Source organism: Battus philenor, unplaced genomic scaffold, assembly GCF_028537555.1.
Source record: "Battus philenor isolate CCGP_79_NKW_IND1 unplaced genomic scaffold, ilBatPhil1.0.hap1 SCAF_2, whole genome shotgun sequence".
Lineage (NCBI taxonomy): Eukaryota > Metazoa > Arthropoda > Insecta > Lepidoptera > Papilionidae > Battus > Battus philenor.
The window spans coordinates 1,025,698-1,042,997 of NW_027181682.1; the positions used below are offsets into that span (position 1 = coordinate 1,025,698).

General features: G+C 33.5%; 1 protein-coding gene across 1 annotated transcript; it reads left to right on the forward strand.

Annotated features, from left to right (window-relative positions):
• Nucleotides 1-265: 265 nt before the first annotated feature.
• On the forward strand, nucleotides 266-6,064 carry nop5 (nop5 ribonucleoprotein). Its single transcript, XM_068764929.1, has 5 exons — nucleotides 266-437; nucleotides 1,830-1,906; nucleotides 2,750-3,898; nucleotides 4,362-4,491; nucleotides 5,734-6,064. Exons 1-5 carry the CDS (start codon nucleotides 393-395, stop codon nucleotides 5,956-5,958), a joined length of 1,626 nt encoding a protein of 541 aa, XP_068621030.1. The 5' UTR covers nucleotides 266-392; the 3' UTR covers nucleotides 5,959-6,064.
• Nucleotides 6,065-17,300: the final 11,236 nt, after the last annotated feature.

Below are 17,300 nucleotides of genomic sequence, written 5' to 3' on the forward strand. Positions count from 1 at the left end.
TATATTTAATAGTAGATGACAGTGATGATTAAGTTGGAAATCAGTAAATACATTAAAACTCTTTAAGATTTTGTTGTTGTTTGAAAAATTATGAATATGATATACAGAAAGGCTTATAAAAAATATATTTATTGAGATTATAATATAAATATTGTATCGAAAATAATGTAATAGTATGATAAATAAAAAATTCTAGAAAAACATAATTCTGTATAAACTGGCAACTCAGGAAGTTGTTTGAAAACATTACGCCTAGCAACACAATCAAATGTCAGTACAGGACGTACGCGATGGTTAGCGTCCCCATTAATTTTTTAAATTAAATAAAATTATTATTTTATGTTGATTCATAAAAGTTTTTTTTTACATATTAGTGCGTAAATTCTTTTAAAATGTTGGTGTTATTTGAAACCTCCGCGGGGTACGCTATATTCAAGGTAATTCACAACACGTGTTATTTCCTAACCTACTCATTATTTGTACTTGTGGTTTTAAAACAATATTAAATGATATTAAGTATAATAATCTAACTTAATAATTGTTTATTTATGTTAATAATTCGGGAAAAAAAATTCTTGAAATTTAGTACAATACGTTACTATAATTAGAGTCAAAGTACTATGCCATGATAAAATGCCATAAGCTAAGTATAAAAATTACATTGGCTTGTAACTTTTGTATATTGTAATAAAACAATTATTTGGTGATTGTTTTTCAGTGTTTTTTTACTTAGTTATTTTGTAAATAAAAGTTGTGTTGGACTTCTTAGTAGTGTGTGATATATTTAACTTGACTGTACATCACAGTAAATATTTCTAAAGTAACCTATGTTGTTTGACTTGTGTATAAGCAAATAATTAGTTAATTTTTATTTTTCTCTTACAACGCACTAAAGAATCTATACACATAAGTAAACATTTCATTGGAAACATGGCTTTTTTTTTCAAATTGTTGAGAGCCGTAAAACATATTTTAGTTTGTACTTATAATACACAACATTTTTTTAAGCTCTTAATTACTTTGCAACATTTATCTCTTTTTTTATATGAGCATATTCTCTTGTCTTACCTCTTTGAACTGATTTCTGCAAACAAGCAGCCCTTTATTTTACATTGGGGTTAGCCTTACTCAAGCCATTTCCTCAAGAAATCTTAGCAGACCCATGTTGTCGCCAAAAAACTCAGAAAGACATCTCCATGTTCCGAGATGGGTTACATGTTAGGTGTTATCCTTGTTCAGATAAGTAGTGCATGAGCAGCAATTTCGTGAAAGAAGACTGTCCTTATCACATGTAAACAAATTAAGATTTTTGTTAAAAAGACCTTGACCAGTTAAGACCCGGGCAGTCATGGTTGTGACAGCGTGATCAGGATACTGGAGAGCTGGTAGCTTATAGAAGCTTTGCCTTTCGAGATTGCGCTATTGCACTCAATTCATTTCAATACAAGTCTCTCTACACATAATCACATATTTAGCTGCACTGTGCCAAATGAAGTACTTAAAAGCACAATCTATTGTATTTTCATTTCAAACATTTTATTTCTTAGATTTTAGGGATAAATTTTGTTAAAAATAAGTTTAATATATGGAATGATATTCAAATTATTTATAGCATTTTTGAAATCCATGAGGAATTTAATAGCTGCCAAATAATTAAAATTAATTATTGTATACAATCTGTTCCTGCTGTATATGTACTACTAGAAGTTACTTGTTTCTACAGATGATTGCAAATCTGTGCAAAATCAATAACACCCATAATCAATCATCTTGTATATAGGTTATTTTTATGTTTGTAAATATTTTCTATACACTGTATATTGTTCCAGTTGTTGGATGAATCAAAGCTATCACAGATCGATGATCTTTATGAAGAGTTCAACACTCCGGAAGGTGCTGCCTCAATGTAAGAAACTGTTACTGTCTTTGCACACTACTTATTCAGTATCTGTTACTTATATTTTACATTTATGTCAAATAACAATTTAAACATAGTATTACCTCACAAGCCAGTATACATGGCTCGGATAGGCTCCCCATAGGTGGACCAATAATGTAATCAAGATCGCGGGAAGTCTCTAGATGCATCCAGCGCAGGAGCAGTCGTCATGGCTGGCTTTTGCGGGAGGCCTATGCCTCACAGTTAGTGTATATCAACTGATATGGTGATTACTTGGAAATCCATGGAAATTCTACTTCTAATAGGGAAAGGGTATTATGTTGAAGGGGTCCGAACCAATTAGGTAGACCAGCATTAAGAGCTTTGACAAATTTCATAGTTCTAGTAAACATTCATATCAGCTGTTTCAATATTTACATAGTATAATTTCCACATAATTTTCTAAAAATTACGAAAAGACCAATTTAGGAAGCTATATAGATGTTTGTTTTATGAATTGATATGCTTTTAACAGATGTAAACTTTGAATTTTGCCTAAAATAAAAAAAGAGTCTTATTGCATATTAATGTCATAGTAAAATATTATATATATCTTAATATTTTTAACATGTGATTTGTTTAAATGTTTGTTCATTATCATCTCATCATTTGATAGGTGTTCACTACAAGATATAGGCCTCTCCCAAAAATCGCCACTATTACTGATCTTGCTCTGCCCATATCTAGGGTCAAATGTATATGTAGTTAAAGACATTAATATTAGTTGACTTATTGTGATGTTTATAATTTTAAAATATTGTACAAAATTTTTATTAAAAGTTTTTATTTACATTTATAAATTCTTTGCAGTGTAAAATTAAAGAATTTCATTAAGTTTGAAGATACAACTGAAGCTTTAGCCGCAACTACTGCAGCTATAGAAGGAAAGGTGTCAAAGACCCTCAAGAAAGCTCTAAAGAAATATGTCTGCAAGGAAATTCAAGATCAGCTACTAGTTGGAGATGCTAAGCTTGGAAGTGCAATAAAGGAAAAATTTGATTTGCAATGTGTCTCCAACAGCAATGTCCAGGAGCTGATGAGATGCATCCGTTCCCAAATGGACAGTCTATTAACTGGCCTACCAAAGAAAGAAATGACAGCTATGGCCCTTGGACTTGCCCATTCTCTATCCCGGTACAAGTTGAAGTTCTCCCCGGATAAAATAGACACAATGATTGTCCAAGCGCAATGCCTTCTGGATGATCTAGATAAAGAACTGAACAACTATGTAATGAGATGCCGTGAATGGTACGGTTGGCATTTCCCAGAGCTAGGAAAAATTATATCCGATAACACATTATTTGTAAAGATTGTTAAACTGATAGGTACAAGAGATAATGCATCCAAGACTGACCTTTCAGATATTTTGCCTGAAGATTTAGAGGAAAAAGTTAAGGAAGCAGCTGAAATATCCATGGGCACGGAAATATCAGACGATGATATAATTAATATACAAAATCTATGCGACGAAATCATATCAATAACAGACTATAGGACACATTTGACGGATTACCTGAAAGCGCGGATGATGGCCATGGCACCGAACTTGACTGTCTTGATTGGAGAACACATTGGTGCTCGGTTAATAGCTCATGCTGGTTCATTAATGAATTTAGCAAAACATCCAGCGTCAACTATACAGATCTTCGGTGCTGAGAAAGCACTTTTCAGGGCATTGAAAACTAAGAAAGATACTCCTAAGTATGGTTTAATTTACCATGCACAGCTGGTTGGTCAATGTAGTACAAAGAACAAGGGGAAAATGTCGCGTATGTTGGCAGCTAAGGCGGCGCTAGCGACGAGGGTCGATGCATTCGGTGATGATGTTTCTTTCGAGCTCGGAGCGGAGCACAAGGTGAAGTTGGAAAGTAAATTGAGGCTGCTTGAAGAGGGCAACTTGAGAAGGATTAGTGGCACTGGAAAGGCAAAGGCGAAATTCGAGAAATATCACAGCAAATCGTAAGTAATATTTGAATTAGACAATGAAAGTAATTTATTTTTATGTGTAACATTATTTATCAATACTGTATTTTATAGGTAAATAAACTTAATATGTTAAGGTGTAATAATTAAATCATAATACACAAGATTAGATATGTATCTTGCTCTAATGTGAATTTATAGAGATCCAGGTAAGTCGACAAAAAAGCTTTAAACATCACAAAGCATTCACCATTGATTTTATTAAATGTTTAATGCTATTTAGGTTGTATATAAAAAGTTTGAATTATGAATCTTGTTTACATTTGGTTAGGTACCAACTGTGAATTATAAAAATTTAGGTTACAATACAATTTAAACAGAATTTCTTAAACAAAAAAATTCAATAATTTTTTTGTTAAATTCCATATGAGTAAAGTGACAGACACAGTCATTTTCCACTTATAAAAAAAAGAATCGTTAACTTTTAATGTTGTTACAGTGAGGTATTCCAGTATTCAGTAGGAGGCGACAGCACGTTAGGAAAGAAGCCAATTAAGAGGGAGCACTCACCAGAGGAGGATGGTCAGATGTCCGCTAAGAAGATCAAATTGGAGGATGGGGCAGAGGATGTAAGTATCTTCTTTATTCATAAGTATATTATTTTAAAATAAGATTATAGGGCATTGCAATCTAACTTATTTTATTTCTATAAATATATTTCCATGTTTACCATATTATAATATAGTCTATTATCCAGACAGAGTTATGTCCTAAATATGATAATTCCTTTATATATACTTGAGAGATACAAGCCTGATTTCTAGAATAGCATTAAGTTTGTATTTTTCTTCATTCAGCTGGAGTATTTACAGAGAGAGTACAAGAGTAAAACCGAATTTAAAATTCAAAATGACTTGAAGCAGCATTTACATGCACTTTTGAATCATTGACTATTTTATCATTATAAATAGCTGGCCAGCCAAACTCAACAGTTGCTTTTTTTTAATGAAAGTTAACAACTTTTCACATGTACATTATAATATAAATCATATAAATGTTTCAACACATTTGATCAACTAAAAACTATTGAATGCTCTAATAAGATCTATATAATAATATACTTTTAATTTAAAATTAAGAAACGTAACATCAAGGTATGTAGTGGAAATTTTATGTGTACACTCAGAACAATAAATTATTACACTCTTTGGATGGCAATACATCAAATAGCCGATTTAAACACAATCCAAAATGAATTTGAGTTCCTCCATAATGGCATCCTTGCGCGGCCTGATATCTGAAGAGCCTACAACATACTCTGACAGGTTTTTTAACTCATTTGTAATTGAAAGCAAATGAAAATGTCATTAGACTAGTTATTTGGGTGTAGCTTTTTCTACACACACATATATATATATAGTATATAGTATATTTACTTTAGTGTAATTTTATGTAGATAATTAATGCAAAAAAAGTATATCTTTTCTGCATTCTTCAATAATCAACTCAATTAACCAAAATTAGCAACACTATCACTTTATTGCTCTCTGGACTTGCATATACAATAAAGTCACAAATTGAAAAGAAAATAGTTCAAAACCAAGCAAATTGTAACAGTAAACAGGAGCCATAAACATGAGAGAAATGTGTAATATACATCCATGTAGACACATCCTTATCTCACTATCACTAAACAATGTGATTTATTGAATTGTTCATTTTCCAGGATTAGCTCTGGTGAATAAGATACAATATAAGCCAATCAATGGCAAGGATTTTGACTAAGAAATATCTGTTTGCAATTTATATGCTATCAAAAAAAATTGAATACAGAATTTCTTTATTTTAATTGATAATCTGTGTTGTTTCAGGTAAAACCGAAGAAGGTAAAAGCAGAACCAGTGGATGATAGTCAGGAACAAGTAGACAATGGAATAGAAGTACCAGAGAAAAAGAAGAAGAAAAAGAAAAAGTCTCTTGATGCATCGCAAGCTGAAGAGGTAAAGGAGGAAGTTGATGAGAGTCAAGAGCAAATAGAAGAGCCTAAGAGCGAGAAGAAGAAAAAGAAAAAGAGACAGTCGCAAGTGGAAGATTAACTACCTCTATTATGTTTCATGAATGTTTTTAAGTGACGCTTTAGGTTAAGTGAAGAATATTCTCAATGTGAGATCAATATAAGTCAAATAAAAATTTACAAACTTTTCACATTGTATTATTTTAATAAATTGTATTTTAAAACGAGATGGCGCTATAGATGGCGCTGGCTGTCGATTATCTCGCGTTTTTTGACGCGCGTTCTACATAAAGACACCGCCAAATTGAGTTGACATTTGACACAAAGTGTCAAAATGATGAATGTATAGGTAGTTTGTCAGCAAAAAGTTTTGATTCTTATACATCACCTATATGAAGTGATCACTGAACTATCTTATATCTATATATATTAACTCTATGCCGTCCGGCGACACCACAGTAGTGTCGTGCGCAAAATAGTATAGCTGTGTTCTGTTGGTGTTTTGTTTAGGTAACAATAAGTTACACACGTAAAAAAAGTTTTTGGTTTTTATAAGTGCTTGTGCCCTCTCATCATGGCAGACGAAATTGACGACACGATTATATATGATGAATGCGCGTACGTTTTGTCCGACGTTCCGGACAATTTGGCCGATTTGGATGAAGACATTGGAGATGAAAAAAATAAAAGTGGAGCAGAATCGTCGGAAGATAGTGAAATATTTACAAGGCGAATTCGACGTTGCATCTTGAGGACTGTTTTGCTTTATACCATACGAAAGAAAAATACCGAATACCAAAGAGAATGCAAATAAACAAATATATGAAACAAACAAATTTTGTATTTATTTACGTATGTATATCTTCGAAATTTCATGAAAGTAGGGAAACATGGTTGAGAACGCATGAGAACTAGCGATGAGTTGATTTAAACTTTACAATTCATAATTTCCCGATAATGTCAAAAACGGCCGGCGACAAGCCATGTAACCCGAATTAGCTCTGACGGCGCCAAGTGAATAAATTTTTACGAAACGTGCGGACGGCAAAATGTTAATTCATGTTTTCTATTAGATTGCCACAGGCCAATAACTTCTGACATTGCAATTTGCAGGAACAGATAATAAACAATAAGTTTAATATGTAGTTATCTGTCATTAAAAACTATTCAATCTTTAAATTTATCATTACGTTTCAGTCCATAGAGACTAACTACAAGGCTTAGGCCTTTCCTAAAAATATCTATGAGGAGATATACCATGATCGCCACGCTTGGTAGACGGGTTGGCCATCGCTGTGTGGTAGTATCGCACGCAGAGGACGCTACGCATCCTCTGGAATCTTATTTGTGATCAATGTCAATCCTATATAATTAATGAAAAAAGTGTGAATTACATGAAACTATCCCAGGAATAAAAACCTGTGACCCTACGATCGCAAGGCTCAATCCTCTACCGCTTGGCTACCACTTCTCTTTTACATATATAAATAATAACCCTGCATAATATACCAATACATTAATTTCCTGTTTGGTAATAACCCAATACACCAATACCTCACTTTGCGTTGTGGTTACGTTTCAAAAAAACACGACGCAAATTAAAACGCCGCAAAGTGAATTAAGATTTTCTATAGCAAACCATGTAAAGATAGAAGATAGATTCCAGGGTTACAAAAATACAACTTTTTAAAAAGAAAATTGAACGAAGTAAACATTTAAAAAACAAAAATAATATAACTCTGCCAATAAATAAATTGCAAAAATTTATACATTTTTAACAACAACAAGTTAAAATGTATATAAATTTATTATTCTCTTTTAAAAAAAGCACAAAACACTACGTAATTAAAACTGATCTCCGAAATTAGCAAAAAAAAAAGTGAAAATAAAACTGTATTAAAATTGCGTTGATTTTTAGTCAGAAAGGGAATCCCTGAAATTGCGCAATTAGAAACAAAAGTGTTGCCATCTTTCGGAAAAAAAAGAAAATTTTAAAAAAAATTAAAGACTCGAACCCAAAACAACGCGACCTCGAAAATCTTACGACGCATAATGAAAATTAGTACTAATTAAGCAGCGAGGCAACTTACGAATCGGCGCAAAGCGAGGTATATATGAGGTAACCTTTTCGAGATGATTTTTTTTTTAGTTTATTAGCTCGTGGATTTCGGTTCCGTGAGCCCTGAGTCCGATGAAGCTGTAAAAGCCAAAACGGCCAACAGCGCGCATCAACATTCGAATATAGCCCAGCCTAGATGAAATTATAAATCTTCGGATCAGAAATTCATATCCGCAGTTTTATCTGTTATAACTTTAACGTAAAACAAATAGATGTTCGTATTTTTAAAATATGATCATTTAATAACTTATAAGTTACAATGAAAATAAAACGATATAAAACTAAAAGACGAAGTTTGAACTACTTTACTATCCAACAGCGCTTTGAAGCGATGCGTGTAATTCGTAAGGGATTACTATTTGAATTTGCGAAGCGCTGAAAGCGATCGTGACTAGGATACATTGACGATCGATTCATGCTCGAATTAAGGTATTTACGACATTGAGATCTATTAGGAAGACCAAAAAGTAATGTCGCTTTCTTAAGTTAAATTCACACGACAACATTTTTAACAAGTTTTTATTTCTAATTAACACACACACACATTCGTTATCGACAACCTTTTGCCATCTAGTATATAAATCAATGCCGGAGCGGTAACAAATTAATCAGTTTTTTTGTAAAATATGTCGACAGAAGCGACATAGCTTTCCGATCCCCGATATATATAAAGCAAGTAATTTCTTTTTCCCTTTATCTTTATAATTGCTTGGGAACTACAGGCGACTTTCATTTAATATCTTTCCTCATACTTTTTGGAAAGTTCTTTCAGAAAAAAAAACGCAGGGGTAGTCATTGAGTTAAAGTGAAGGTGAAATTCAAAATTAACTTTATTATATGTTCATTACAATTATCTATATTCGTCAGCTTAACTTTAACTTGACTTTAGTTGGTAAAGCGTCATCTATTGAGGACAACTAACCTATCATAGTATGATAACGTTAAGTAACGATATCATATTTTTAATGATAGTATTAGACATAGTAGTGATACTATTTAACAAAAATTTTTGAACTGAATATAATCTGAAATAAAGTAATATGCCTTTAGTAGAGCATGAGTTTACTACATTTCTTGATTTTAATAAGATGTAAATTTACTGAGGCGCATAACAAAAGCATACTTGCAATACATTGATATTCACCTTCACCGATCAGACTCTTTCCTCTACCTAAAAAAAATGATCATCTTCACCGATGCTGTTTTAAAAGCCTGTTCCACAAATGAACACTATCTTTGTAAAGTAATGTTTTTATTTATTGTTTTGTGTAGTTTTGACATGACTATAAACCTAATGACTATAAAACTATAAACGGGCGGTCCTTCCGTAAATGTCATTTGACATTGTATCATATTGGATGATATATTTTACAGGATCAGAGGATTTTTCTCCGTTTTACTATTAATAGAGCTATCATGATCCTCTATGATGGAGCCCTGAACATTCTTATGGTCATCTTCAACCGCATCCTGAGGTTCCTCAGCTATGAGTTACACGTTACTGGTTTTTGACCTCTGAATTTTACGTTGCGCTGTTAATTTCAAAGGTTATTTCTCGTTACACATTGAGGTGATGTGATATGAAGAAGATGATGTGATAGTTTTCGCTGCTAACCGTAATTAGTCTTTGTGCAGCTTTATTTGAATTGAACTCGCGGAAACAAAGGTCCGTGAGCTAAAAATTTACTCAGGACTATCGTGTCCCAGTTACAACAATGGCGTTTGTAGGAAGAGGGACTATACCCGTGTACATACACCATGTAGGAGTGTTGTATGGAATGCGAAGCGAGGACTACTCGGTGGTTAGGAGCGACAAGAGCCGACCCTGATCACCTACGGTTACCCGCGGGCTACGCGAAGGTGTGGTGAGATGATGCTCCGCAATCACTAGATAGCGCTCCAATGGACCGAAGGCTGTGCGGATCTTTGCGACCAAAATAGCTACCTCGTTAGATATCTTTTTTGGATATATATTGCTATTGGCTTTCAGCTTCTCGACGGGAGAGGAAAATTTGGTTGGGTCTTAAAAGTTGCTGGAAAGTTGCTGGGTACTTGAAAGGAGCTGCCGAAGGTGTGAGTTGAGGAGCTTAACCCAGGCTGATATCACCGGAGGAGGAGGAGTTCCATCAGGTAAAACATAAAGCGATTCCGGCCAAGGATCCCTCGGAAGCCTTCGATCTTCGCTTGTTTTAAACAAGTTTTAGGCCAGGTGTCCTCTGTGCCATGACACCTCAAAATCACGGAATCTGCAAATGTCCAATTTCAGCAGTGACTGTCGGATCAAAAAAATCAATACTGTAGCTCTTGAATATTAATCTTGCTTAAGATCTTTCTTTTATTCTCTCTGTTGCACTTTGTAATTACATTCTCTATTCGTCTGCGATAATCTCTGTATTATATACCGTTAAATCATAGTAATTTAGAATAGACGTGACATAAAGAAGACTATACTAGGGAATCATTTACTAGGTCGAATCAGAAATGAAAAGATCAATAGACGAATGAAGGTAACTAATATGGCAGAGTTGGAGAAACTTGAAGTGGGGAAAGAACATATCTAGCAGTTGATGTTCCTTGGCTAAAATGAAGATGATGAAATTAGAAAGCTGTGTTCAAGTTGATCAAATAAGTAAACACTTCCGAGAGTACAGACATATGTCTTGACAATTTTAACAATAAATACCTGAACTATAGGTGCGGTGGATATGTAGATATATTACACCATCATCAGCGGTGCATCGAAAGGGGAATTCCACGGAAATATAATTCTGTATATACATCAGGCGAAATAGAACACTTTGCAACACTTCCCGACTTATGAATGAGAGACAATTTTTTTTTTGGTTGGACATTCTTTTCGTAGTTTTAAATCGGAATAAACATGGGCTAAGCTTGATGAATACTGACCGAATCAGTTATAAAACACGCCGCCATAATGTCCCTGTGACGTCACACTTCAAACCGATCTTCCAACTCCGACATCTATTCTGAAAAGGTTCACTTCTTTCTCAGAAAACTGAGTAGGTATTAATTAGTCAATACAATATGTCAAGCGAAGCAACAAAAGCCAGAACAGCTAACAGCGTCCAACACCAATCGAATATAGCCAGAATGTATATATTTCGGACTTTGTGTTATTATAACCTCCAAAAACTATCGGCCTTAGAAAGGATCCCACAGATAAAATAACGATGAGTGACTGTTTTCTTAACGTGAAAGTAGACAAAGATAAAATTGACACATTTTGCTGCAAAAGAAAGTAACGGCATCATTTGTTGTAACACTATATGAGGTTGCTACACCGCGTCCTGGTGTGACAAGTAATTAATGAGCGACGTCAAGTGGGCGCGCGTCGTTTGCTCACCCGCCATCTTGTTAAAGCGCTCCATTCATCTTAATCAGCCAGCGCTCGCAGCGCTTGAGCCGCAAGCGGGGCATTATTAAAACTCTACAATCCAGCGCCGACAGCGATTATAATATCAAAGTGTAACATGAATATGACACAAGCAAAAAAAATGTGCAAGATCAGAGTTACCCAAACTTTTTTGTGTCGTAGACCCCTTGCCATGTTTTACCGTGTTGGGTAGACCCCCTATTTACCTGATATTGGTTTCCTGTAAATTTCTAACTGTAGTGAAGTTTAGTGTTAAAAACTTAAAGTAAAATCACTTTAATTTATACATTTTTTAATTGAATTTAAATTAAACCTATTCAAAATAAAATTTTGTATCTGTTATGTAAAATATACGTAACATTAAATAAATAATTTTTTTACTTCAGAGGTACTTTTATAAATAATGTAAGTGTTTTGATATTATAAGATAGTATGATGTAAGTAAATAGGTACTATCAGTGTATGTGTTGAGATCCACTATCGTGGACCCCCATTTTCATTTCATGGACCCCCAAAATTTTTTTCGCTGACGTAGACCTCTTGCAAGTTGTCATAGACCCCTAGGAGTCGATATAGACCACTTTGGGAATCACTGTGCTAGATCGCATCTCACAAAAATTTAAGCACTCATATTAGATATATTCGTCAAAAGCTTTTAAAGCCTTTACATCTATATTCAATCATCTTGTTTCCTTGTGTTGATTTCTCTGAAACCGAATAATGTGATGTGATGTGCATAGGCTGCAAAGGCAGTTAATAAAAAATAGTTAACTTCAATATATAGTAATTCTAAATTTAAAAACGCTTTTTCTTACTATATTATTTTATTTATTATTACACAAATTTGAAACTGTTGACATTTAGATAATATATACATTCATTGATATCAAATGAACTATACAGGGGGGTGAACACGTATAAAATTTTTTCAAGCCTTAACCAACCAAATAAACATTAATTAAGGTCATACAAACTAATTATATCTCTCATTTTTATCAAGATAAATATGCTAGAAGAGCTTAGAAACTAAAATCAAATGTCGCTTCGTTATAAATACATACTTTTTTAACGATGGATTTTGACGGGGTTGACCTAAAACATAGTTATGGGATATTGTCTTCTTCTCCGGTGTAATGAAACCTTGATAGGTTATGTTGACATATAAAATATTATATGTAGGTCACACAGATCCACAATAAAATTGAACGCTCGATGTTTACAATGCGGGTCGTGTGTCTTCAACTAGCGCGTGAAGGAGTGATTTCAGATATTGAACGTTCAATAGTAATTGGGAGAGAAATTCGCTACATAGTCATTGCTATTATTTTTTCTATTTATTTATACTTTATTGTACACCATAGATAATAACTAAAAAAAAAGAAAGAACTTATATAAGGGATAAAGATGAGAGACACGAAAGAGAGGGCAGTTTAGAATGTACATACATTACTACATACACGTGGAGATGTAGCAGTGAAAACCTTTGAATTAAACAAAGAATTTTAATTAAACTAAAACACTCATATATTCATCTTACATCGCAAATCTAACAGTCTCCGTGATATCTCCTGTCAATGTTAACCCTTACATCCCTTTATCCTAATGTTGCCTGACAACCATATTTCTCCCACATACATATAAACATACATACATTTATTCAAAAACACTTATAATACATATATAAGGAATTAACGTTGCTTCATCACCAAAAGCTAACCGAAGTCTAGCGTGACTGTTGCTGACTATATCGAAAATCGTAAAAAATATGCAAAAATTTTATCAAAATATTTTGACATTTGTTTTTTTTATATTCTTTTTCATTATGTCCCTAGCATGTATACTATTCTGCTATATATGTTTTTTTTTTATTTCGGGCCTCTCATTTTATCCAGCAATATTGATTTTTCATTGTTACTATTTTATTTTTATTCTTCTCTCATCTTTCACAATTTATCTTGCTACATCATCTTTGACCCATGACCTTTTTTTTTCTTCTCATCCTTTTATTCACAATCCTTACACGCATCGCCTTTCTTTCTTCGCCACATTCCATCATTATGTTTAATAAATGATTAAGTATAAAAAAATCTCTTTATTGCCGTCATGTCAGTAAATTTTAATAACATGAGAGGTCTTTGAGATTATCAGATAATCTGGAATTAAAAATACCGGCGCATTCTTCCTCGTTTATGGCCAAATCTTTCACCACGCAGGCCGTTCGATTGTGGAACGATTTACCGCTGACAATAAGACGTGCCAAGTCACTACCTATTTTTAAGAAAATGGTTAAAAATTATTTACTAGATCTATGATTATTTATACCTTCATTCATTACTTTTTCTTCCTCTGTTTCTTTGTTTTATCCGAGGCAAGTGCGATCCAAATCAGTTTGATGTTTTTATTTATTATTGTATTATATTTATAATATGTATTAAACCTTTTTTATTATAAGTATATATATTATATACGTATGTATGTATGTTTAAGTATGTATGTCTATGTATGTTTATGTATATTTATGTTCATTTGTTTGTGAATATGTATTTTTTTTGTACACGTGAACTACCCTTTATAAGTACTATTATCTTTTCCTTACTATGGTTGTCTGTAAGAGATTGCCTTGTGTGATAAGACTGCACATTGTACTTTTCTGTATATTATGTATCTTATCGTGTACAGTAAAGAATATTAAATAAATAAATTTTATGAAAGTACCTAGTACTTAAGGATTAAAAGATGGCGGTGATTTGAGGCAACGGAGGTCGGGAGGAGGACACCGCGTCGTGCGAGTGACACGTCGCTAATTGAAGACGTAGGGCATGACATACGTTACACAAATGGAGATAGAAATAAGAGGTTATTGTTTCATTTATATTTTCAAAAATAAATAGCGACAAACTTAAGAAATAACCTCTTGTCAATTCATCTATTTTGCTAACAAACAAATTATATTTTTGTCTAGAAAGTTAATAATTACACATATATAATTATAATCTTAGTTAAAGGCAGGAAATCCTATATTGTAATAAGAATACAGTACCTATCAATTACTTATTTATATATATATATACTTATTTATATATATATTATTATATTACCTATCAGTGACAGGTGTCACACTAGGTTTTTTTTTTAATTTTGATTAGCTTGTGGATTTCGGGTCAGCGAGCCTTGATTCCAATGAAGAAGTACAAAGTAGAAAGGCTAGGCGAAAGTTTCCAGCAATAATAGAATATTGCCAGGAAGAATGCTATTGGAATACCATATGTACGAATAATAAATACAGACGTACAAGAAACGGTTTCTCTAATGGTTGTGGGTAAACAAAGATTCCCACAAACTCAGCTGACCGTCAGTCAGACTCGGTTCGTGTACCGCGAACGTTACCTAATTTTACCTGCCACGTATCATAGCTAATTTTTCTACAAGAAAATGAATCGAACCTTACGAAGATTAGTATATTTGGTTATTATCAGTCCGGTAATGTAAATAATATGCAGCAATAAGAGCCGAGGCTTTCGAGGGGGCCCTCGAGCCTTGCCACTTAAAAGTAAGTCAAGTTTAAGCGCATCCTGATTTGTGTTAACTTTTACAACATATTAGCAAAAACGCATAGAGAATCGATATTCTGTTGATCGTTCGATTCGCCGATCGATTGCTATATTAAAGCTTAGTTTGAACGTTTTAGCAACTCAAATTATCTAACTATTAACAAAAGATAAATTTTAAATTGAAATATAGTACCTTTTTGACGTATCGATTTATTTAGCTCACACGTCAAGAACCATTGTGATTAAAAAAAAACTAGCTGTCATTTATGACAAGCTATGACATTTGTTGATTACATTACAAATTCGTAATAATAATTAAGATTAGTACAAAGATTAACATAGCGACAATAAAACTTGACGTGATTTATTTCTTCGTTTTTATTTATTATAACCGTGTAGCGGCTCGCAGCGACCACAAATCACACACGCCCCGCGAACCGAATTGTTGTGACGCCATTTTGAAAATGCTCTTAACATTTTCCCGCGCATTCCTCGTGAAATATTTTCCGCTTGCGATTACCCGCAACCCGCCTTTCCACCAGAAGCCTCTCGCAATTAAGGAATTAATTTTAAACTGTATTAATTGGCAATTATAAAACCATATTTATTTTTCACCTTTGTAATGAATGCCATATCGGATTACTGCATGCAATTGTAGTTAGTCGGCTTTAGTGAGGACCCTTTGCGTCAAGTATTTGTACCCATAGAGGACCATTGACATGGCCTATATTTATTATTTCCTATGATTCTTTATTAATAAGTGTACTATACATTTTTATAACTATTTTTTTTAAGTTTCAGTCGGTTGAATAACACGAAACGAAAGCCTTAGCATTAAGATTAGCTTATTTTGGTACTAACTACTGAATTACACAAATAAAACAACACAACAAAGCACCACATCACAACATTACAACACAACACAATTTAAACGAATTACGCGTTTATTGCGACAGTACTTATTTACAATAAACATTAATTGGATCGGAAAACTGTGATAGCGTAGTAGTCTAAACACAAGACGCTATCGGGCCGAGCCGGGCTGACGGTCAAGTGCAACGTGTTGCTGGATTTCTTGTGTTCGAATTTCAATTCAAACGCTGGTTTATTTTAAATAAACTTTTCATGGAACATAAGAACTCGTTTACACGTAACTTTTCCACATTTCATTACCGACCTATTGTCCGGACTCGGTGTCATATTTTCGATTATTTCACTCGGACGCTTCGAGATACTTCAACTAAACAAGTGTCACATAACGACACTTATACCCATTGTGTTTTCGTTTTTATCTACCTCGCAACGGGCGAAAAGAATTAGGCTGTGAAAAGGAACGATAAGAAATTTTCCCACTTCTCCGTTTGTAGAACGAAAATGTTATTATTCTAGATGAGTGACCATATTACGGGACAATAAAAATAATAGGCGACTATGTGGCAACGTTTTTATAATACCTTTCCTTTGCTCAAAAATTACAACAGTGGCTCTGTAAGATTTAAGAATCATTGAATTGGAATCGACAGGGAATCTCTACTTACGATCGTAGGTCGCGGGTTCTATTCCCGGTGAATATGTTACATAATTACACACTTTGTGTATTATTATGTAGAGTTGCCATTGCTCACAAATAAGTTTCAACAGGATAGATAGCAGCGTCCTCTGCGTATCTATATACGTGATACAATTCTGCGATCACCTTTGTATGCTTAAAACCATAAAAAAGAAGGTATAACACAACGTCAAATGGTCAATGAGTTACATACTTTTTTATTTATTTGTTTGCAAGAAATATTAATAATATAAACACCTATATCATATTAACAATGATTATAAAAAGTGGCGCAAAAATAATGTGATAATGTGAACGCGGTTTAATTGTTACAAATGGCGCCAAATGTCACTGTGCTTTGACAGTTATCATTTAGATATATAAAGAATTAGTTTTTAATAAATAATGAAGTATATCTATGTATATATCTGTTACTTATGTTCATCAACGGATCTCCTTATCCCTTATTCAATATCACAGAAATATCTCTAACATAGCACTCTTCGTGGCTCCTTCTCTCTCTCTATTATTGTTGTAATTACCTATTTTAAAAATTATAATAACTCCTTAGTATACAACAATATTTTCAAGTGCAAGTAGAGATACGATTCCGCGCAGTACCGTTCCAGGCGGCGGGTTAATAAATGTAATGTTTTGCAGCGCCGCAATCGATTGTCCGCCATTACTCCGATCGGATTTCCGGTCAAATTCAATTCGAGCGATCGCATCGCGTCGACGTGTATCTATTACTACGTCTCGCTAAATTTTTTCAGCTCTATTTTTAACGAAAGAAATTTTGGAATGTGTATTT